At 47.2% G+C, this 25,905-nt stretch overlaps 1 protein-coding gene across 1 annotated transcript in view; it reads left to right on the top strand.

Moving 5' to 3' along the window:
- Window positions 1-25,905, top strand: part of LOC141075783 (alpha-2,8-sialyltransferase 8F-like) — a 433,541-nt gene that overhangs the window by 284,846 nt on the left and 122,790 nt on the right. Inside the window, exon 4 of the mRNA XM_073562929.1 lies at window positions 5,069-5,213. Within this exon, the coding sequence (XP_073419030.1) occupies window positions 5,069-5,213 (145 nt within the window). The remainder of the gene's footprint in view (window positions 1-5,068; window positions 5,214-25,905) is intronic.

The raw sequence follows: 25,905 nt of genomic DNA, 5'->3' as shown, positions 1-25,905 counted from the left end.
GAACATTGCTTAGATCTCACTTTACTGGCTGATGGTGGCTTAGCTGGTGGTACTTTAGGTGTTTCTTCAGTGGCTGGTGGTCCTAATAGTGCAGCATCCATCAATATTATATCAGACTCTGGAGCAGGCTCGCTGTTACTGTGATTTATCACCTCATCAGTGCCGGCTTCTTGGACAACATCTGCACCTCTTGTGGTTTCTTTTCCCATAATTTCCAAGGAGGTCAGGCCATTATATTTATTATGCTCTGCATGAGGGCAATCACAAAACGTATGCCTGGGTCCTGAGTACAGGTTACAGATGGCGGTTCCTGTGCATTTGTCCTTTGCATGCCCGAACTGTCCACACAATGAGCACGTGATTCGAGAGCAGTTCATGGCGAGGTGCCTGCCCCCACATCTATGGCACAGACGTGGCTGACCGAGGTAATAGCATATCCCCCTCTCTGAGCCCAGGTAGAAGGAGTGTGGCAGATGTCTGGTTACACCATTCTCCTGTAGTAGCTGGATTTTCACAGAATATCCTCCATTCCATATTTGCTCCTCATCATAGATCTTCTGGGGATGACTTCTCACCATGCACTGCCGGCTCAACCAGTGCTGCAGATCCGCCAGAGCCACCACCTCAGACTGGAACAGGACAGTGGCCGTTATTTCCTGCGGCTTAGACAGCTGGATACAATGGAGAAGATCCCAGATCTCATCGTCTCTTGTGTCATTATAGATGTTCCAGAACATATCCAGATCACACTGAAGCTTAAAGCTGATGTCATAGATCCTGCTGGATGGAACATGGATCAGTGCGTAGACCTCAGTTGCCTTAAACCTCATAAAGTCTTTAAGAAGAACTTTTCCAATATAAATTCTGGATGGGATGTTCTCCTCTGGTCCCGTGTACTTTATCCTGACTGCATTCCTCCTCTGAGGTGGAGGGTTCACTAGTCTTGTTACATTGGAGAACAGTCTCCTAAACTGATGTTGGTCAGCAGGAGGATCAGTGCTAGAGCTCTCCCCAGCCGCAGGTGGAGCAGTGCCGGAGCTCTCCCCAGCTGCAGGTGGAGCAGTGCCGGAGCTCTCCCCAGCCGCAGGAGGATCAGCGCCGGAGCTCTCCCCAGCCGCAGGTGGAGCAGTGCCGGAGCTCTCCCCAGCCGCAGGTGGAGCAGTGCCGGAGCTCTCCCCAGCCGCAGGTGGAGCAGTGCCGGAGCTCTCCCCAGCCGCAGGTGGAGCAGTGCTGGAGCTCTCCCCAGCCGCAGGTGGAGCAGTGCCGGAGCTCTCAACAGCCGCAGGTGGAGCAGTGCCGGAGCTCTCAACAGCCGCAGGTGGAGCAGTGCCGGAGCTCTCAACAGCCCCATGATCACTGACACATGTTTGTGCTGAAAAAATGCCCAGATCCACTACTGATTGTTGCACAATGTGACCTTCATTCATTGACATGGAGGGTTCAGAGTCCATTATTACTGCAGTGTGGTCTCCATTCACTGACATGGAGGGTTCAGAGTCCATTATAATGTTTGTATCTGTTGCAGACATACATTCACTAGCACCAGTGAGCGGGGTCTCACTCACAGCACTGAGCGGGGTCTCGCACACAGTGACAGTACAGGAGACACTTACTTCATCACATACAGGAGCTGACCTCCCTTCATTGCTGCACAGAGTCCACTGCGGTTAACCCCTCGGTTGCTGACACACTTTCCTCTGCAGCGCTCCCAGCATTGTCTGCTGCCTCAGACCCCTCACATTGTGCGGCTGATATAGTGCTGCATTTCTTACCAGACGTCCTTGCCCCACACTGTGCACAATTTCAGATTTAATGTCCTTACTAATGGAGTGTTTTCTATTCTCCTTCTGGGCTCTGGCTCCCCTCTTTTTCTCCATAGCCCAAGTTTCCTTTCTGGGCACAGAGTTCACATCTTTGTCCAGGTTTCCTTTCCGAATGTCCAGCTCTCGTCTGCAAACATCCAGGCTCTCACATTTCATCAGTTTTATCTTTGGATCAGTCTCATTCTTAATTTCATCTTGTAATTTGATGATTTGCATTTCCAGCTTAAAAATGCTTTGCCTTGTAACTTTACCACTCAATCCAGCAACATAACAAGCAGGTTTAGAAGACTCACCAGCCACCATGTCCAGCTTTCCATTACCATCAGGTCCATGCGGCAGGCCACACTCCAGGCTAGGGGCTTTCCCTGGATCATCAGCCCAGCTTCCCTCCCCTCCACCTGGGTCAGAAGCCATGCCTCCGCCCTGCTGGGAGCTCACAAACACACGTCTATCCTCTCCTATGGACAAGAATATAACTACTATAATACTGCCTCCTATGTACAAGAATATAACTGCTATAATACTGCCCATATGTACAAGAATATAACTACTATAATACTGCTCCTATGTACAAGAATATAACTACTATAATACTGCTCCTATGTACAAGAATAGAACTATAATACTTCCCCCTATGTACAAGAATATACCTACTATAATACTGCCCTTATGTACAAGAATATAACTACTATAATACTGCTCCTATGTACAAGAATATAACTACTATAATACTGCCCCCTATATACAAGAATATAACTACTATAATACTGCTCCTATGTACAAGAATATAACTACTATAATACTGCCCCTATGTACAAGAATATAACTACTATAATACTGCTCCTATGTACAAGAATATAACTACTATAGTACTGCCCCCTATGTACAAGAATATAACTACTATAATACTGCTCCTATGTACAAGAATATAACTACTATAATACTGCTCCTATGTACAAGAATATAACTACTATAATACTGCCCCCTATATACAAGAATATAACTACTATAATACTGCCCCCTATGTACAAGAATATAACTACTATAATACTGCCCCTATGTACAAGAATATAACTACTATAATACTACCCCTATGTACAAGAATATAACTACTATAATACTGCTCCTATGTACAAGAATATAACTACTATAATACTGCCCCTATGTACAAGAATATAACTACTATAATACTGCCCCCTATGTACAAGAATATAACTACTATAATACTGCCCCCTATGTACCAGAATATAACTACTATAATACTGCTCCTATATACAAGAATATAACTACTATAATACTGCCCTCTATGTACAAGAATATAACTACTATAATACTGCCCCCTATGTACAAGAATATAACTACTATAATACTGCCCCCTATGTACAAGAATATAACTACTATAATACTGCCCTCTATGTACAAGAATATAACTACTATAATACTGCTCCTATGTACAAGAATATAACTACTATAATACTGCTCCCTATGTACAAGGATATAACTACTATAATACTGCTCCTATATACAAGAATATAACTACTATAATACTGCCCTCTATGTACAAGAATATAACTACTATAATACTGCCACCTATGTACAAGAATATAACTACTATAATACTGCCCTCTATGTACAAGAATATAACTACTATAATACTGCTCCTATGTACAAGAATATAACTACTATAATACTGCTCCCTATGTACAAGAATATAACTACTATAATACTGCTCCTATATACAAGAATATAACTACTATAATACTGCCCTCTATGTACAAGAATATAACTACTATAATACTGCCCCCTATGTACAAGAATATAACTACTATAATACTGCCCCCTATGTACAAGAATATAACTACTATAATACTGCCCTCTATGTACAAGAATATAACTACTATAATACTGCTCCTATGTACAAGAATATAACTACTATAATACTGCCCCCTATGTACAAGAATATAACTACTATAATACTGCCCTCTATGTACAAGAATATAACTACTATAATACTGCCCCTATGTACAAGGATATAACTACTATAATACTGCCCCTATGTACAAGGATACAACTACTATAATATTGCCCCTATGTACAAGAAGATAACTACTATAATACTGCTGCTATGTACAAGAATATAACTACTATAATACTGCCCCTATGTACAAGAATATAACTACTATAATACTGCCCCTATGTATAAGAATATAACTACTATAATACTGCCCCCTATGTACAAGAATATATCTACTATAATACTGCCCCCTATGTACAAGAATATAACTACTATAATACTGCTAATATGTACAAGAATATAACTACTATAATACTGCCACCTATGTACAAGAATATAACTACTATAATACTGCTCCTATGTACAAGAATATAACTACTATAATACTGCCCTATGTACAAGAATATAACTACTATAATACTGCTCCTATGTACAAGAATATAACTACTATAATACTGCACCTATGTACAAGAATATAACTACTATAATACTGTCCCTATGTACAAGAATATAACTACTATAATACTGCACCTATGTACAAGAATATAACTACTATAATACTGCCCCCTATGTACAAGAATATAACTACTATAATACTGCCCCCTATGTACAAGAATATAACTACTATAATACTGCTCCTATGTACAAGAATATAACTACTATAATACTGCCCCCTATGTACAAGAATATAACTATTATAATACTGCTCCTATGTACAAGAATATAACTACTATAATACTGCCCCCTATGTACAAGAATATTACTACTATAATACTGTCTCCTATGTACAAGAATATAACTACTATAATACTGCCCCCTATGTACAAGAATATAACTACTATAATACTGCTCCTATGTACAAGAATATAACTACTATAATACTGCCCCTATGTACAAGAATATAACTACTATAATACTGCTCCTATGTACAAGAATATAACTACTATAACACTGCTCCTATGTACAAGAATATAACTACTATAATACTGCTCCCTATGTACAAGAATATAACTACTATAATACTGCCCCCTATGTACAAGAATATAACTACTATAATACTGCCCCTATGTACAAGAATATAACTACTATAATACTGCCCCCTATGTACAAGAATATAACTACTACTCTATTGTGTTCTATAAACATGGTGACAATACAATGTTTGGTGCTGAGTATTGATGTCGGGTTCTTCCTATTTCTTGGCTTCTGCTTATCTCTCTACGGTTCGCAGGTTACAGTTTCGGGCGTGCTGTAACGCCTCTCGTACACTGATGATGACCCAGGAGAACACTGCGATTGGACAGATTGTTCAGTATGACGCAGAAAAGAGAAGCAAAAAGAACATCACCGAGAGTCTCTACAAGCTGTTTCCAGAGGTAATGTGATCATCACACATAGCGGCAGATTCAGTCCGTGTATGAGCAGTGATCCAGTGATTAGCGGGTGGTGTAGAGTTGGCTCCCGGGCAGTGATACCAGGAACCTGATCACTAATTTAACTTTTCTCACTTCATCCATTCTGTTATTTCAAAATCTTATACTAGAAACATTTTGAGAACGAGTCGGAGCCGCTGATCAGATTGTGGACATGGGGGATGTACAGGATGTAGTGGAGGATTTAGTGCTCAGTAGTATGATGTCCCCTTCCTACAGGATGGCACCACAGAGCCTCCCTCGCAGTATTATGTCCACTCAAAGCCCCATTAGCATACAGTACCATGCAAAAGTATTAAGCAGGTGTGAAAAAATTGCTGCAAAGTAAGAATGGTTTAAAAAATGGAATTGTTAATAGTGTTTTTTATCAAAAAATAAAGTGCAAAGTGATGAACAATAGAAAAATATAAATTCCATCAATAAAAAAAAATCCCATCACTTTCTTTTTGTCACTTGTACACAGGTTATGGAGGATCTCAGTAGGAGATTGTTCCAAACATCTTGGAGAACTTCCCCCAGTTCTTCTGTGTGGGAGGCTTGTATGCAGGGGTGGGATTCAAATTTTTAACAACAGGTTCTGTGTTTGTGTGTAAGAAAACCACACCCATTTTTAAGCCACACCCATTTTAAGCCACATCCAATTACACACACCTTTTCCTCAAACACATACAAGTAGGGGCGCAGTCAAACAGTTGAAAAAAAAACAAATTAGAGTCCCAGCCACCTTAAGTTAAAGGCCTCAAGTTACCACACTCTCTTTAAGTCTAAAGCCTAAGGGTGTGTGCACACGTTGCGGATTCTGCTGCGGATCCTTACAGTGCCATTTTAGTCCATGCAAAATGAAAAACGCAGTGCCCATGGTGTGGAATTTTCTGCGCGGATTTGCTGCGGGTTTTAAATCCGCAGCATGTCACTTCTTTGTGCGGATTCCGCAGCGGTTTGGTACCTGTTCCATGACAGGTGTCAAACCGCAGGCTAATCCGCAGAAAATCCGCAAGTAAACCGCAGGTCTTTTGACCTGCGGATTTATACAAATCCGCGCAGAAAATTCCGCAGCAGATTCCGCAACGTGTGCACACACCGTAATAGTGTCACAGTCGCCTCAAGCCCCATAGATTTCTAACTTTATTAAGTCTAAGATCCTACAAATTACCTGACTTGACAAGTCACAGACCCAAATAATACCCATAAATCAACACATCCTATGCTCCATAAATATTCCCAGACACCCAAAGCTTTGATCCGATAGTGTTTCTGACTCAACAAGTCTTATTCTCCACAATTAACTAGCTGTTAATTGTCTTCAAGCCCAGACACCATACTGTCTCATCTTCCTCAGGTCCAGGTCACATAGTGTCCCATTCTCCTCCAGTCCCAGGTTCCATAGTATCTCAGCTGTTTAGAGCCCATGAACCACAATGAGCCAACCTCCACAATCCCAGGTCCCATAGAGTATCAGGCTACTCAATTGACGGGTGACAAAGTGCCCCAGCTTCCTAAAACTCCAGGTCCCATAGTGTCCTAGCCTCCTGATATCCTAGGCCTTATAGTGCCTTACCTGCCTTAAGCACCATAATGTCCCAGTCTTCACAATTTATGGTCCCATAGAGTCTCAGCCTCCTCATGTCCCACTCCCAGGCCTTATAGTGCCCCAGGTGCCTAAAGCCTCCTAATGGCACAACCTCCACAATCCCAGGTGCCAGAGTATCCCAGCCTCCACAATCTCAGATCCATTTGAGTCCAAGCCGCCTCAATCCCATATCCCATAGTGTCCCAGCAGCCTCAATCCCACATCCCATTGAGTCCCAGCCTCCTCAATCCCAGGTTCCATAGAGTCCCAGCCTCCTCAATCCCGCATCCTATAATGTCCCAGCCACCTAAATCCTACATCCTATAGAGTGCCAGCCCAGGCCAGCCTCCTCAATCCCACATCCCATAGAATTCCTTCCCAGCCACATCACAATCCCACATCCCATAGATTCATAGACCATAGAATCCCAGCTGCCTCAATCCCACATCCCATGGACTCCCAGCCTCCTCAATCCCAGGTCCCATAGAATCCTGGCTGCCTCAATCCCACATCATATAGACTCCCAGCCTCCTCAATCCCAGGTCCCATTGAATCCCAGCTGCCTCAATCCCACATGCCATAGAGTCCCTCTACCAGCCTCCTCAATCGATCTCATATCCCATAGAGACTGTCGGGGGCACACATTGTACATAATGGGGCACAGCCGCAGGCTTTACTGTATAATGGGGCACAACAGGCACAGCCAGGCCGCAAAACACACATGGCTCCTCTGAGTCTGACCTGCTGTTGGTGCAGCCACGTGCAGCAGTTCGCTGTCCAGAGTACGTACAGGGTGATTGCACTTTCTTGCAGCCTGCCTGTGGTTACTGGCGTGGCGGCATTGATGACCCCTGGCTGGATGGCGGTGGCCCTCAGCTCAGCCCCCGCAGCACGCGCACCTGTCCTGTCCGTCCTGCGGCCTACCCCAATTGCCGCACTGCTGCAGGTATCCGTGCGCCGGGGCCTGGCGGGGTGTGCGCACTACTGCACTGATTGTGCAGGTATCAGTATGCGGTATCCATTCATTCCGGCTGGAAGCAGAGTCCGCCCTCCTCCGTGCGCTGCAGCCTGCAAGTACCAGATCGCAGCTCTGAATCTCCCCGGTTCGGAGAACCGGCTGAGTCCCACCCCTGCTTGTACAGATCCTTCTGTCTCCTCATGTGATCCCAGACAGTCTGGATGATGTGAGATCATGGCTTTGTGGGGCCGGATCATCACCTCAAGGACTGCTCATTCTTAATGATATTGGCTGGATGTTTGGGGTTGTTGATTGCACAATAAATTTGAAGTTGATCAGATGCCTTCCTGATTGTATCAAATGATGGAGAATTGTCTACCTGGATTTCTCAGCATTCAGGACATCGCTAGTCCTGAACATATTCCCAACTCCATCAGTTGTAATGCAGGAACCCTCCATCATTCTTCTTTGTTCCTGCAGACCTCATTATTGTGCTGTTCTCCAGCTTTTTGGTAACAAACTGCCTTCTACTGCAGCCAAATATTCGACGCTTTATGCCATCAGTCCAGAACACCTACTGACAATGTTCTGCACCCCAGTTCCCATGCTATTGTTCATAGTTGAGTAACTTGATCTTGTTTCCATGTTGAAGGTCTGGGCTTTTCACCTTAATTATTCAATGAAGACAACTTCTGGCCAACCTTCTCCGCGCAGTAGAAGGGTCTAGTTGATTCCAACTGTTGCTGCTAGTTTTAAGCTGATGGCACCTGCTGGACATCTTCCATTTTCAATGGGACATAAGCATCATGAGGCCAATTCTTCAATACTGAAATTTTACATACCAGTCTTAATGAACTTGCTCACCTAATTGTGATGTGCCTAATTCATTAACCCTCCATCAGGAACAATATTCGCACTAACTCGTAATGGAACAATGTGCCTGTCAAGCGCAAGCTAGAAAAATGCCTAGAATATCTAATTTTCTCAACTTCAGTGATCTAAAAGAGATCAGAGACCTTCATAGGGATGTAATAAAAGAGACTACACATTATCAGGTGCAAAACAAACCCATTTACTCAACATAAAAGTAATAACTTTGATATACACAAATTTCAAAACTCCTGAGAAGTACACTTTCATTTGTAAGAAAATCTGCCTTATTTATATGAAACTAGCTGAAGAGCCCGGCACTGCCCGGGCATAGTAACTAACTGTGGTTAGTTATAGCAAATTATAATTATCCTCCATCCCATAGTCCCGTGCCCTTATACCCATCATACATATCCTCCATCCCATAGGCCCGTGCCCATATACCCATTATACATATCCTCCATCCCATAGGCCCGTGCCCATATACCCATTATACATATCCTCCATCCATAGTCCCATGCCCATATACCCATTATACATATCCTCCATCACATAGTCCCGTGCCCATATACCCATCATACATATCCTCCATCCATTGTCGAGTGTCCATATACCCATCATACATCCTTCATCTCATAGTCCCGTGCCCATATACCCATCATACATATCCTCCATCCATTGTCGAGTGTCCATATACCCATCATACATCCTCCATCACATAGTCCCGTGCCCATATACCCGTCATGCATATCCTCCATCCATTGTCGAGTGTCCATATACCCATCATACATATCCTCCATCCCATAGTCCAGTGCCCATATACCCATCATACATATCCGCCATCCCATAGTCCCGTGCCCATATACAGTGGGGCAAAAAAGTATTTAGTCAGTCAGCAATAGTGCAAGTTCCACCACTTAAAAAGATGAGAGGCGTCTGTAATTTACATCATAGGTAGACCTCAACTATGGGAGATAAACTGAGAAAAAAAAATCCAGAAAATCACATTGTCTGTTTTTTTTTCATTTTATTTGCATATTATGGTGGAAAATAAGTATTTGGTCAGAAACAAGCAATCAAGATTTCTGGCTCTCACAGACCTGTAGCTTCTTCTTTAAGAGGCTCCTCTTTCCTCCACTCATTACCTGTAGTAATGGCACCTGTTTAAACTTGTTATCAGTATAAAAAGACACCTGTGAAAACCCTCAAACAGTCTGACTCCAAACTCCACTATGGTGAAGACCAAAGAGCTGTCAAAGGACACCAGAAACAAAATTGTAGCCCTGCACCAGGCTGGGAAGACTGAATCTGCAATAGCCAACCAGCTTGGAGTGAAGAAATCAACTGTGGGAGCAATAATTAGAAAATGGAAGACATACAAGACCACTGATAATCTCCCTCGATCTGGTGCTCCACACAAAATCCCTCCCCGTGGGGTCAGAATGATCACAAGAACGGTGAGCAAAAATCCCAGAACCGCGCGGGGGGACCTAGTGAATGAACTGCAGAGAGCTGGGACCAATGTAACAAGGCCTACCATAAGTAACACACTACGCCACCATGGACTCAGATCCTGCAGTGCCAGACGTGTCCCACTGCTTAGGCCTGTACATGTCCGGGCCCGTCTGAAGTTTGCTAGAGAGCATTTGGATGATCCAGAGGAGTTTTGGGAGAATGTCCTATGGTCTGATGAAACCAAACTGGAATTGTTTGGTAGAAACACAACTTGTCGTGTTTGGAGGAAAAAGAATACTGAGTTGCATCCATCAAACACCATACCTACTGTAAAGCATGGTGGTGGAAACATCATGCTTTGGGGCTGTTTCTCTGCAAAGGGGCCAGGATGACTGATCCGGGTACATGAATGAATGAATGGGGCCATGTATCGTGAAATTTTGAGTGCAAACCTCCTTCCATCAGCAAGGGCATTAAATATGAAACGTGGCTGGGTCTTTCAACATGACAATGATCCAAAGCACACCGCCAGGGCAACGAAGGAGTGGCTTCGTAAGAAGCATTTCAAGGTCCTGGAGTGGCCTAGCCAGTCTCCAGATCTCAACCCTATAGAAAACCTTTGGAGGGAGTTGAAAGTCTGTGTTGCCAAGCGAAAAGCCAAAAACATCACTGCTCTAGAGGAGATCTGCATGGAGGAATGGGCCAACATACCAACAACAGTGTGTGGCAACCTTGTGAAGACTTACAGAAAACGTTTGACCTCTGTCATTGCCAACAAAGGATATATCACAAAGTATTAAGATGAAATTTTGTTTCTGACCAAATACTTATTTTTCCACCATAATATGCAAATAAAATGAAAAAAAAAACAGACAATGTGATTTTCTGGATTTTTTTTTCTCAGTTTGTCTCCCATAGTTGAGGTCTACCTATGATGTAAATTACAGACGCCTCTCATCTTTTTAAGTGGTGGAACTTGCACTATTGCTGACTGACTAAATACTTTTTTGCCCCACTGTATCTGTCATACATATCCTCCATCCCATAGTCCCGTGCCCATATACCCATCATACATATCCTCCATCCCATAGTCCAGTGCCCATATACCCATCACACATCCTCCATCCCATAGTCAACCATTATGACATCATAATGAGCGGCGGCGGGGCTTGCAACCTATGATGATATCAGCGTCGCCATGGCAACCATTGTGACGACATAATGAGGGGCGGGGCTTGACGCACACACACTTTTCCCCCCAGTATGTAGATAGGGGCAAAATTGTTTGGTGAATTGGAACATGCGGGGTTAAAATTTCGCCTCACAACATAGCTTAGGACGCTCTCGGGGTCCAGACGTGTGACTGTGCCAAATTTTGTGGCTGTAGCTGCGACGGTGCGGATGCCTATCCCGGACATACACACATTCACACACACACACACATACATACACACTTTGAGCTTTATATATTAGATATCCACAAACCTTTCTCTATCCATTCATAAAACAAGCTAAATAAACAATAGTAATGACTAAAAACATTACATACAACCTTATAAAGTGTGATGTGTTCGGGACCATTGAGCCTGAGAAGCCGACACCTCAGGAACGACGCTGGCATGGGAGGTGAGTACAGATGGTTTTATTTTCATGGGGGCAGAGATTCAGATAGAGAAGAGGTTGTCCTAGTAGTAGACAACCCTTTTAATGAATCAGCTGCATTTTTCACCTAGTTTCCTTGGCTGACTACTTCCTTTATGGTCCACATCATTGCCTTTATCTTGGTGTCCTCAATGCACAGAAATACAGCCAGATATTTATCCATCATGCGAAAACTGTGTAGAAGAACTTAGCAGAAGTGATGAAAGCAACAGACAGTTACCAAATACTGATGGGATTCACATTTTGCTTTCCTTCACTTTGCAATTTGGTAATTAATAAATAATAAAGTATTAGCACTTCTATTTTTAAAGTTCCTTATTCTGCAACATTTTTCACCTCCTGCGGACTATATATATATATGTGGCACCCCAGGAGTCTGGTTGCCACAGTGGCATTGCCTCCCTCACAGGGAGGAATGTCATGCCTGGAAGCAATGAGGGGTCCCCTTACCAGGTGTCAGTAGGAGAGACGTTGAGCAGAACCTGTGGAGTGGAGCTGTGATTAAACTCGCCTCACAGCTGAGTGCTAGGAACCCATGAATACCGGAGCCCACGGTTGCGTGGGTGTTGAAGTCCCGGGAGCTAAATCCGGAGGGCAAGGGACTATAGATCTCCTGGCCCGGTCTAATACCCGGTGGCACAGCAGCATACCAGAGCCTGGAGCCGACACAAAGGAGCGGCACCTGTGATAGGTTCGAGCTGCCTGCCATGCGGGAAACAGTTTGTTTTTAAAACCAGAGAGAGACAGTTGGCAGCAGGAGGGTGAGCTGCAAGGCAGCAAGGGATGAGAAAGGGAGGACAGCGCAGAAGGAAGGACTCCATACCTACCAGGCCAGGTTTATCCAAAATTGCTTCCAGGCTGCCCGGCTCTCCATCATGATCTGTTAGCAGTGCCACAGTCTGTACTATCAACAATCAAGTAAAGGAAAAGAAAACTTCTGTCCTTGTGTTCTCCAGTGAACTCTTGCGCCCTGAGTCCTGCACAGCAAGGTACACGAAGCCTGACATAAACAGAACTAGTAGCCCTGGGGTCCCGCTCCACCTGTGGGGAGCAGAACCATCCCAGCTGCATCACCATCAGCCCCAGCCATCTCCTTTAGCAATGTCGTCCATCTGTTGCTGAACACCACAGGTGGCGTCACGTTAAATCCCATGTACATATTCCCTATTTTATGGCACAGCCAGGGCCACGGAGTCAGGTCACGGCCCCGTGACTTCCCCAAAAGAACTGTCTGACCTGGTTCCGAGTACCCCACGGCTCTGGTGGGCGTGTCATATATGTGTGTGTGCGTGCAAATACAGTGGCATGAGAAAGTTTAGGCATTCCCGGTGAAAATTACTGTTATTGTGAACAGTTAATCAAGTTGAAGAAGAAATTATCTCTAAAAGGCCTAAAGTTACAGATGACACATTTCTAGTGATGAGCGAGCACTAAAATGCTCGGGTGCTCTTTGCTCAGGTTGAGCAAATTGGAATGCTTGGGTGCTCGACCCGAGCAACGAGCCCAATGTAAGTCTATGGGAAAACCGAGCATTTTTACCGCGACCCCGTAAAAACTTCTGAAAATGATGGAAACAGCGCTTAAATGCCATGGGAACATCATGGGGATCGCCTCTGGAGGCATTCCTGACTCCCAGGTCACAGCCGTGAACAATGTTGTCAGTCTTACACCATTTTTACAGGTGCACCAAAAAACATACCAAAACGACACCAAAATGACTTTTTTTATGCAAAATAATTAACCTAAAGCAAAAATGTTCCTCCACCACTTGGGCTATGTTCACACATAGAGTTTTGATACGTTTTTCAACTTTCTCTCTTCCCACTGCCATGTAGTGGTGGCATATGGGGTAATAAGGGGTTAATGTCACCTTTGATTGTAAGGTGACATTAAGCCCGGTTAGTAATGGAGAGGTGTCAGTAAGACACCTATCCATTATTAAACCTATAGTATGAAAGGGTTAAAAAAAGACACAGCCAGAAAAAGTATTTTAATGAAATAAAATACTCCTCAGTTTTCCATGTTTTTATTGCACACCCAAATACCAGCAAAGCCCTCGATCTCCTGAAAAAAAAAATAGAATAACAAACCAACACAAATACTTCCTGTCCGACGTAGTCCTTAATAACGAGTGTTCCACGACGAGTTCAGCTCTGCTACATCTACAGTAGTTGCATGACATTCAGATATAGCAGAGCATGTAGATGACCACTGTGATGTACAATGTCTGTGAGGTATGGGGTTTTGTCCACAAAATATGATGTTTTCTGTTGTAACTTTCCAGAAAGATCCGGCAGATATGACAATCCAGGCTGCTAGCTCTGCAGCTTCATCCCTCCTCCCTTCACACACACACAGAGCAGTGCCACCCCCCCTCCTCTACAGCCTGTGTTCGCACTAGTAATAGGAGACCCCCTTGCTGTTACAACCATTTGTTTCCTTCTCTCCTCTTCAGAGCGGGAAAGACTTCTTTGTTTGAAACGAATAAAACTATGAGAGACTATACCATAAGAACCAAATACCCTAGAGATATGAAAATCACATTTTTGTAATCCGGGCGGTCACAGCGTCGCTGCCGTGGTTCTGGCAAAGCGTAATCCTTTCAGAACCTGAGATATGTGTTCCAGCTAAACGGTGTATAAGAACTACTGCATATTTGGTCTTGAATTATTGTACTCAACAAATCACAACCAATGATGCCCTATATGTGTCTGTGCGGGCTGCCCCCACGGAGTTATGATTAGTATAAGTTTTCTAGTGTAATTCTAAATCCAAAAGGGAGAGGTGGGATTAACCCAGCATGCATCTCTCCGTGATGTCACATAGCAAGTCTATAAAGCATTTCCTGGACAAAACCAGGGCAGAACAGCTCAAGTCGTCGTGCTAGAAAGACCCAGATGAGCGGAGAAGTGCAGCTCCGCCTCCACCCACCTTAGCCGCATGGTCTGCCTAAGGAACAATATGGAACTGTGAGTGTACTCTCTTTGTTTTCTCCACTTTTATTTTATACCTGTATTGTACATATTTTATGTCTCAATTTTATAGCAACTTTTATCTGTAATCACTGTCCTCTTTCGGAAAATAAATGAAATAATTATTTAGATCTGTCTCTATGCTCTAAGACTCGAACTATACGCCTTTGATAGATAATCGCTACTAATTCAAGGGGTTTGCCATGGACCCTCTTAATTTAACACTGTGAATTAAGTAACCGTGACTGGTGGCAGCGCGTTGTGTACGGCTATTGCGGCTTGCTGGCAGTCTAGAAGGGTCTGCGGCACCAGCATTCATAATTCCCTTACTGCAGAAGCCTAATTGCCGGTTCACAACAGGCAGCCCGTCCGGCGACCAATTATCCTAGGTGCAGTTCCCTGACTGACCTGAGGGTAAGGGGGGCGCCAGAGAGCTGCGAGTTCCAAAGTGGAACTGAGAAAGTGGGATATACATAAATCCCCGCAGTACTTGGAAGATTGATAGCAGTGGTGGGGCATCCAAATTAAACTCCCCCTGCGGCAAATTGTAGAGCGAGATTAGCTTGCTGGATATTTTTGGTCACATGGTGCCAGTGTTGGGATAACTAAGATAAGCCCCACTGCGCCTGTGATAGCCGTGTGCCGGCATTGTGTCACGCCCCTCCGTCCGCTGATACACCGGTGTCAGTGGTGGGATTGTGACATAGTGGTGACACAGGGTCCGCTGTCCATCGCGTTTTGGTGGCAGCGGGACCCCCGTTAGTGTCGCCCGTAAGTAGACGAACGGCAGTGGGCTGTTCGTCACATATTGGTGGCAGAGCGGTGGGATAATCCTAGAGCATTAGTGATTTGGTTTGAGCAATCATTCCTCTCGCTAAAAACCTGCACGGTTCCTGCGGGAATCCTGCATCATAGGTTTTGGAGAACAGACTCAGTGGTTACTAGTTCTGAGACATTTGTGTGTACGTACAAGTATTCCCTCCCATTTCTTCGTTTTTCTTTTCTATCTTTGATTTGGCAACCATGGCTACGTGGGGAGAATCTTATTATAAGCAGCTTAATAAGGACATCCTGAGGTCCCTGTGCACGTCAAAGCAGATTGATGTCGCCGACAAGACCAAAGCCCAGTTGGTCGCGGCTCTAGTGCAATGGGAAAAGAGCCAGGGCGCAGAAGGCAGCACCCGTGCCGATGGTGCAGCCGCAGGGGTCCAGATGGTGCAGACCGCCAGCCGGGCAGTCCTGGACCCCTATCTGCAATTGGCTCTACAGCAACTCCCTGCCGAAGACCATGTTGGACGTCTGCAGCTGATCCAGCAAGCTCAGGAGAGAGCTGAGCGCCAAAGAGAGGCTGAGAGAGCCGAGCACCAGGCGAAAAGGGCCCATGAACTGGAGGTACTCCAGCGGGGTGGGAATGCCCCCACAGCCCGAAGCCGTGAGCCCAGCAGCGTCCAGACTCCTAAACCCCGGCCAGAGCATTTTCCCGTGATGGAAAAGGACGGGGACTTGGACACGTTCCTGCGAGCCTTTGAGAAAGCCTGCAGACAGTACCAGCTGCCTAGAGACCAATGGGCAAGGTACTTGACCCCAGGGCTAAAAGGCAAAGCTTTGGAGGCGTTTGCTTCTCTTCCGCAAGCGCATGATGATGACTATGACGCCATAAAGCAGGCGCTGATCGCCAAATACCGGCTGACACCTGAGGTATACCGAAAGAAGTTCCGGCACCTCCAACGTGGCCCACACGATAGCTACAGTGATGTGGTGCAAGGACTCAGGACCCACTTTGACCAGTGGATCCATGGACTGTCCGTTGAAACCTTTGAGCAGCTACGGGACCTGATGATCAAAGACCAGTTCCTGCATCTCTGCCCAGCTGAGGTCCGACAGTTCATCCTGGACCGCGAACCAACGAACGCGGACAAAGCGGCGCAGATCGCCGACAACCACGAGGCCAACCGGAAGCCCGAGACGCGGAGGCCAGTCGCCACCAGCTGGAAAGGGGGTAAGCCAGCAACCAACCCCAATGCCCCAGCTAGCCGTCCCTCCGGAGGCCCTGTCCCTGTTGCCAACAACAGGCCGGCTACTGACAGTCGCCTGTGTCACCACTGCCAGCGGCCTGGTCACTTCTTTTACGCCTGTCCGAACAGGCCGAAGAACCCCCCAGCCAAGGCCCCCGGGCCCAACGCCTCTGTTCTTTTGGTGGGAGGTGTGGTTGGGAGGGCTGACGACAACGTTCAACCTGTTCAGGTGGGGGCCCGTCTTGCTACAGGCCTCAAGGACACCGGGGCTGAACGAACCCTCATCCGTCCTGGACTGGCGGCCCCTGAAGAGTTTGTTGAGGGGAAAACCCTGACTGTCACCGGGATTGGAGGCACCCGTTGTCCCTTGCCAGTGGCACGAGTTTATCTCGATTGGGGTGCTGGGAGCGGGTTGAGGGAGGTGGGAGTGTCTGAAAACCTGCCCACTGATGTTTTATTGGGGACTGACTTGGGGCGGATGGTTGCATACTACATCCCTGACACCCTTCCCCAAACTGATAATAAGGGTAACGTTAACCCTGATGATGATGATGATGATGACGGGAAACTGAATGTGTTACCTGCTAATGCCTTGATGAGTAATGATGCAACTAACAACCATTCTTTCCCCAGGTACGATGCTGATGCTTATGTGAATGTACCAAAGCAAACTGATAACCATTCTTCTCCTAGGAAGGATGATGATGATGTTGATGTATCTGTGCTGACTGAACCCGTTAACCCTTTCTTTGAAGCGGTAGATGTGTCCACAGGTACCGAAGTGCTCAGCCCCGTCACTCTGCGGAGTGAGACGGCTGAGGAACCCCTGGCAGGAGTAAGCAACGGTGCTCAAGGAAATGGGGAGGTAAATGGGGACCATGAGGAAGGTAATGCCATGCAGCTGACCAGTGCCACCGAGGAAGGTAACTGGCCCATAAGTAGCACTGCTCCTGAAGTGTTGGGGGTGGATGGGGAGGTAGAGCCCAAGCCAGCACCGGCTGGTGGGTCTGTAGAAATCCCCAGGGAGACAGCATACATAGCAGCTGTCACACGCAGTCAGAGTGCCCAGATCGCAGGTAACGCACTGTCTTCTGGACCCTCTGCTGCTACAGGAGAGACTGAACCAGAGGTGAACCCAGAGCCGGTTCCAGAGGGTCCCAGTAAAGAGGGGACCCTGACGTCACTTCTGGCAGCCTCCAGCATGGAGTTCCAGGCTGCTCTGCACTCAGATGCCAGCCTGGAGAAATTGAGAGGTCTCGCCAAGACGCCCACCTCCAAGTCTGATAAGGAGAGGGTGTTCTGGGAACGAGGAAGGTTGTACCGGGAGACAGTACCCGGAGATCCTAAAAAGGAGTGGTTGAGGGAAAGACAGCTGGTCGTCCCCTATCAGTTCAGAACCGAGTTGTTGCGGATTGCCCATGAGATTCCACTCGCTGGACACTTGGGGATCAGCAAAACAAAGGCACGGCTGTCTCAACACTTCTATTGGCCCAAGATGGGGACAGATGTAACACACTACTGCCGCTCCTGTGCCACCTGCCAAAAAGTGGGTAAGGCGGGGCCTGCTCTTAAGGCTCCCCTTATTCCTTTGCCGGTGATAGAGGAGCCTTTCCAGAGAATCGCGGTGGACATTGTAGGACCGCTGTCCGTCCCCAGCAGCTCCGGAAAGCGATACATTCTCACCGTGGTAGACTACGCTACCCGGTACCCAGAGGCAGTAGCTCTGTCTTCAACCAGGGCAGATAAGGTGGCTGACGCACTGGTGACCATCTTTTCAAGAGTAGGATTTCCCAGGGAGATGCTTACCGATCAAGGGCCCCAATTCATGTCTCGCCTAATGGAGGCTCTCTGTGAGAAAATGCAGGTGACGCAGCTGGTATCGAGTCCGTATCACCCACAGACTAATGGTTTGTGTGAACGTTTCAACGGTACCCTCAAACAGATGCTCCGCATACTGGTTGAGACCCAAGGGCGCGACTGGGAGCGGTACCTCCCACACCTGCTGTTCGCTTACAGAGAAGTTCCGCAGGCCTCGACCGGGTTCTCCCCCTTCGAGCTCCTGTATGGCAGGCGAGTCCGGGGACCCCTTGGGTTGATAAGAGAATCCTGGGAAGATGAGCCAAACCCCACAGAAGTGTCCATCGTGGATTATGTCATGCGCTTCCGTGACAAGATGCAGACCTTGACGCAGTTGGTGCATGACAACATGACGCAGGCTCAGGCTGACCAGAAGCGCTGGTACGACCAGAACGCCCGGGAGCAGACCTACCAGGTGGGTCAAAAGGTGTGGGTGCTGGTCCCTGTACCAACGGATAAGCTTCAGGCAGCCTGGGAAGGCCCATACGTCGTCCACCAACAGCTCAACCCGGTCACCTACGTGGTCACGCTTGACCATGCTCGGGGTAGGCGCAAGGCCTTTCACGTCAACATGCTGAAGGCGCTCTACGAACGTGAAGCTTGCGTCCTACCGGTCTGCAATCTGCCAGAGGATGGGGAGGAAGATCCCCTCCTGGACATGCTGGCCCAGGCCAAGTCCAATGGGTCCATTGAGGACATGGAGATAAGTGGTTCGCTCACCGTGTCCCAGCGGTTGCAGTTGATGGCCACCCTGAAACTCTTCCGGCCCGTGTTCACCAACCAACCGGGGAGGACGGAGTTAGCGGTTCATGAGGTGGACACCGGGAATCACGCCCCATTACGACGTACACCCTATCGGATCTCTGAGACGGTGCAACAAGTCATGCGCCAAGAGATCGATGAGATGTTAAGGCTGGGGGTGATTCGACGGTCAAAAAGCGTGTGGGCTTCACCTGTAGTCCTCGTGCCTAAAAAGGATCGAACCACCCGGTTCTGCGTGGACTACAGGGAGCTCAACGCCATCACAACCTCTGATGCCCACCCAATGCCGCGCATCGAGGATCTGCTCGAACGGTTGACAAACGCCAACTACATATCCATCATGGATTTGAGTCGGGGATACTGGCAGATTCCCCTGAGTCCTGAGGCGCAGGAGAAATCCGCCTTTATCACCCCCTTTGGACTGTACGAGTCCACGGTCATGCCCTTCGGCATGAAGAATGCCCCTGCCACTTTCCAGCGGATGGTCAACCACCTGCTTCGGGGACTGGAGGAGTACGCAGTGGCGTACTTAGACGATATTGCCGTCTTCAGTTCCACCTGGGAGGAACACCTTCAGCACCTCCAGGAGGTGCTCAAGCGTCTTCACCAGGCAGGCCTGACCATCAAGCCGGGGAAGTGCCAGATAGGCATGCGCAAGGTCCACTACCTGGGGCACCGGGTAGGCGGGGGTTTCATGAGTCTGGAGCCAGAAAAAGTGGACGCAATCGTGTCCTGGCCCACCTCCAGGACCAAGAAACAGGTGAAGTCCTTCTTGGGCACTGCAGGGTACTATAGGCGGTTTGTACAGGACTATAGCGCCCTTGCCAAACCCTTGACTGACCTCACCAAGCAGAGGCTACCCCAAACAGTCAACTGGACAGATGACTGTGAGGCGGCTTTCCAAGCTTTGAAAGCAGCCCTGTGCAACTCTCCAGTGTTGAGAGCAGTCGACAGCAGTCGCCCGTTTCTGGTACAGACCGACGCCAGCGAGTTTGGCCTCGGTGCTGTGCTTAGCCAGGTCGACTCGGGGGACCAAGAGCACCCCGTGTTGTACCTGAGCCGGAAACTTTTGCCGAGGGAAGTGGCATACTCGACCATCGAGAAGGAGTGTCTGGCCATGGTGTGGGCACTGCAACGTTTGCAGCCCTACCTGTACGGGCGCGCCTTCACGGTGGTAACTGACCACAACCCTCTGAGCTGGTTGCACACAGTGTCCGGAACCAATGGAAGGTTGCTCCGCTGGAGCCTTGCCCTTCAACAGTACGACTTCACTGTAAAACACAGGAAGGGCAGTGAAAACGGCAATGCCGATGGGTTGTCCCACCGGGGCGAACCCGCTGAGGTGCGCATGGCCGATTACCGAGAGGTAATGCCTCCTTAGCGCCCTCTTAAGGGCGGAGGTGTGATGTACAATGTCTGTGAGGTATGGGGTTTTGTCCACAAAATATGATGTTTTCTGTTGTAACTTTCCAGAAAGATCCGGCAGATATGACAATCCAGGCTGCTAGCTCTGCAGCTTCATCCCTCCTCCCTTCACACACACACAGAGCAGTGCCACCCCCCCGCCTCTACAGCCTGTGTTCGCACTAGTAATAGGAGACCCCCCTGCTGTTACAACCATTTGTTTCCTTCTCTCCTCTTCAGAGCGGGAAAAACTTCTTTGTTTGAAACGAATAAAACTATGAGAGACTATACCATAAGAACCAAATACCCTAGAGATATGAAAATCACATTTTTGTAATCCGGGCGGTCACAGTGTCGCTGCCGTGGTTCTGGCGAAGCGTAATCCTTTCAGAACCTGAGATATGTGTTCCAGCTAAACGGTGTATCAGAACTACTGCATATTTGGTCTTGAATTATTGTACTCAACAAATCACAACCAATGATGCCCTATATGTGTCTGTGCGGGCTGCCCCCACGGAGTTATGATTAGTATAAGTTTTCTAGTGTAATTCTAAATCCAAAAGGGAGAGGTGGGATTAACCCAGCATGCATCTCTCCGTGATGTCACATAGCAAGTCTATAAAGCATTTCCTGGACAAAACCAGGGCAGAATAGCGCAAGTCGTCGTGCTAGAAAGACCCAGATGAGCGGAGAAGTGCAGCTCCGCCTCCACCCACCTTAGCCGCATGGTCTGCCTAAGGAACAATATGGAACTGTGAGTGTACTCTCTTTGTTTTCTCCACTTTTATTTTATACCTGTACTGTACATATTTTATGTCTCAATTTTATAGCAACTTTTATCTGTAATCACTGTCCTCTTTCGGAAAATAAATGAAATAATTATTTAGATCTGTCTCTATGCTCTAAGACTCGAACTATACGCCTTTGATAGATAATCGCTACTAATTCAAGGGGTTTGCCATGGACCCTCTTAATTTAACACTGTGAATTAAGTAACCGTGACTGGTGGCAGCGCGTTGTGTACGGCTATTGCGGCTTGCTGGCAGTCTAGAAGGGTCTGCGGCACCAGCATTCATAATTCCCTTACTGCAGAAGCCTAATTGCCGGTTCACAACAGGCAGCCCGTCCGGCGACCAATTATCCTAGGTGCAGTTCCCTGACTGACCTGAGGGTAAGGGGGGCGCCAGAGAGCTGCGAGTTCCAAAGTGGAACTGAGAAAGTGGGATATACATAAATCCCCGCAGTACTTGGAAGATTGATAGCAGTGGTGGGGCATCCAAATTAAACTCCCCCTGCGGCAAATTGTAGAGCGAGATTAGCTTGCTGGATATTTTTGGTCACATGGTGCCAGTGTTGGGATAACTAAGATAAGCCCCACTGCGCCTGTGATAGCCGTGTGCCGGCATTGTGTCACGCCCCTCCGTCCGCTGATACACCAGTGTCAGTGGTGGGATTGTGACATAGTGGTGACACAGGGTCCGCTGTCCGTCGCGTTTTGGTGGCAGCGGGACCCCCGTTAGTGTCGCCCGTAAGTAGACGAACGGCGGTGGGCTGTTCGTCACAACCACGGGAGATCTCTGGCGACTATCTACACTGTAGTTCTCACAGTCAGCTGACCGTGAGAACTAGCCTAGTGACCGGAGATAACCCCTGGTCACGTGCATGGTAGTTCTCACGATAATACGGCAGTACTCGCAATAAGCTAAGTTATCGCGAGTACTGCAGTGGATGCGGACTTCCAGTTGCAGAACAGGTAAGAAATTTATTTTAATTAGTAGACATGCTTAGTAAGCTGCGTTTATGCAGTTATTACGCATGTGACTAATCATTAGATGCGGTTTTACCGCATCTAATGATTGTCTATGGGAAATTTACGGTGCGGCGACGGAGTGTCACCACATTGAAAGCAGACATACTTCGCTCTGGAAAGACGCGCCGCATGTCCGTTTACGCGACTCTGCCACCTGCGTCTTTTATCGCATAGTGGAGATGGGATTTCATGAAATCCCCTCCACTATGCTGTAACATCTGGATGCTGCATGTTTGATGCTGCAGCTGTACGCAGCGTTAAACATGCAGCTTTTCCTGACCATGGAAACATACCCTAAGTGTATAGGCTGAAAAACATTTTCCTATGGGGGGTGACACCTCAACATAGAGTGTAAGCATTTTTGGAACGGGCATCATAAACACCCTTGCAAAAATTTCTAGTGGCTGTTGCATCATGGACCACATTCACGCTGATGATCTAGTGGTGGTGTCGGAAGAGATGTGGAGTATGGCCTCCAAAAAATGTTTTCCCAGTTTAAAGGAGCGGGTTTCCTATACTTGTAATGCCCATACACTGTGTATAGGCTGAAAAACATTTTCCCCTGGGGGGTATATGGCGCCCTGCATCGTTATGGCCACAAAAGGGTTAAATATGTACTGTTTTGTATGTGTTTTGTGAGCAATGGGAGTTATGCTTTCTCTGCTAGAGACAATACACACACAATTTGCCTTACTCCTTCACTTGTCTGAAGCTGAGAGCTTTGCAGACATACCTAACTGGGAGAGGGAGGAGCAGACTTGTTGTTCTCAGTGTGAAGAAGAAGGAGGGAAAGAACAATGCTCTGGGAAGTCGTTTAGCCAAGTGCTCGATCCAGGAGTGAGAGCTAAGAAGCATCAGAGTGCCAGCCCCTAGACCATCCATGCTTCCAGAGCAGGGTGGTAAGCTGAGAGACTGTGTGGATTTATACAACCAACAGCTCAGTGTTTTCCATGGGATAACTGCAGCGGACTAGGATCAGTGAAGTATTGTGCAAGTGGGAACTTGAGCTGCTCACACACAGGATCCAAGCTGCAAGTTGTCAAAGGAGAAATACACAGTGAGTAGTGGCTATATTGGAAGTTTTAGACTCTGGGAAGCCTTGGTCCCAGAAAGGATTAGAATAGCAGGAAGTTACACTGAGTCACAGCAGGGAAAGATAACTCCCATTCTCCAGAGCAGACTGTAATCTGGTGAGAGTTGTAATATCTCCTCTGAACTGCACCTGAACTACAGTAAATGATAAAGTGACTTCCCTTGTCTCCTGCCTTATTACTCCATGCCTTCTACTTGCATCACAATCTCTGGGGTTCCGCCGTGGTTGGAGGGTGTATCGGTCATGCACACAGGCATATCCATTGTGGTAATGGATATAGGATGGTAAATGACTTATGTATCCCAGGGTGGGTGGCCCTGGGCTGGAAGCTTGAATGAGTATTGATCAGCAGAGGTACTGCTGAGGTTTTTGTTACAATGTTTCAGTGAGAGCTTTCAGGTGGCTGGTGAGAAGGGTGGGACCAGTCACCTATAAACCCACCCAGGGGAGTGTGTCTGAAGTAAAGCCTATGTGTGATGGTTGTGAATCTGAAGGACCTGCAATGAGGTCATAGCCATGTGATCCGGTGGGTGTGGATACGGACCATATAAGGTGACCAGGATAGGTCACATGAGTGGGTGCCTGGATGTGATTTGTCCATGTGGAAAGGTCCCGGAAGGCTGTCGTGCTGGAAGGTGGGCTGCCTTCCTGAAGTGCACATGTGGATGCCGATGACCGTGTGTGGCCTGTGTGTAACAGCCTGTGAGTACTGGACAGTGCCCAGGAGGAAAGGGATGTCAGGACTGAGAAGCAGCTAAGAGGTAACCACAGACAGGGGGAATTAACCGAGAGACTGTAGAGCCTGATTGCTGGACAAACCACAGCCTGTGTGAGCACAGGGCTAAGGGAGCGGAGCTCCATTGTGAATATTCGTTTGTTCTGCTGTAAGACTGCTTTCGTTTTCTTCATGCTGCTATAGTTTATGCCGTGTATAATAAACCGTATGGACTGTGTTATATGAAAAGCCTGTGCCGGACCTGATTTATCTGCTGCCAACTGAGTGTTCCCCAACATGAACAATAGGCGCTACCTAACAAAGGTCTGTCTGATTCCAGTAAGGCACAACTGCGCATGATGGCATTGCAGAACCCTGACATGGACTTTGTTCAGTTTAAGGACAAATCCATCCATATCTTAAAAGAATCTACCTATGTCTGCACTGAGCCAGTTAAACATCCAGCAGTTACATACCACCAGGCGACAGTATCCTCACCGCAGGTGCCTGCAGAACAGCATGTGCAGACTCCAGTTGATGATTCAATTGCAGATTTACGGCTGCAAGTACGGGAACTGACTAAAAATATGGCTGGTCTATGTAAAACTGTTCAGACTTTCCAGACTTGTTCCCCCACAGAGAGGATCCAGCTAGCATCAAGCCCGGATGATCTCCCATGGCGACGGCCAAAGAGGATGCCACAACATCAGCGATGACTGACTCGCAGGAGAACAACGGACTGATTTGACTATTCTGGAAGACCCATCTGCAGACGGTGCAATAAGGTGGATCGTATTGAAAGGGAATGTCCTTTAAATGGGCGACCCCTGGGGGCGAGGACCACCCCCAGGAGAAAGACAATCTGGTCCAACTAACTGGAAAAACAGGTATGTTGGAGGACGTCCACTTATACCCGTGGTAATGGATGGTATCCCCTTCACCACCCTCATGGACACTGGATCAAAGGTAACCACAATGCCCCACACACTGTACCAGAGATATTGGAATGATGCTGATTTCACCCAACTTCCAGATGGTGATTTGTCATTAATAGCAAGTAATGGTCAACCTCTGACACAGGTGGAGTACAAAGAGGTTGTCTTTAAAGTGGGGAAGGTGGAGCTCAAAGCTCAAGGTCTTGTGGTGGTAGACGTGGAAAGAGGAGAGTGTCCACCTATGAAAACATTGGGCACATATGTGATTGAAAATTGTTTAAATGAGGTCATCACCATTTTGAAAGACATAGCCGAGTCGTCCTCGTACAAAGAACAGCATGCCCTCAATAAAGATATCAAGGCCCTTGTGCAGCAACAGCAGGTAGTGTTAACTGGTGGAGAGATTGGTAGTGTAAGGGTGAGTGATCCCTACTCCATTATGCTCCCCCCTAGGAGTGAGACCCTCATCTGGTGCAGAGCAGCCATAGGCATCAGAGGATGGGACTACCAAGCTCTCCTTGAGCAAATCTACTCAGATAGCAGACCTACTGTGCTGA

Source organism: Dendrobates tinctorius, unplaced genomic scaffold, assembly GCF_039654945.1.
Source record: "Dendrobates tinctorius isolate UK_male_01 unplaced genomic scaffold, ASM3965494v1 ptg000371l, whole genome shotgun sequence".
NCBI classification, from domain to species: Eukaryota; Metazoa; Chordata; class Amphibia; order Anura; family Dendrobatidae; genus Dendrobates; species Dendrobates tinctorius.
The sequence above is the reverse complement of the archived record's forward strand: the minus strand, read 5'-3'. Positions and strand labels throughout refer to the sequence as shown.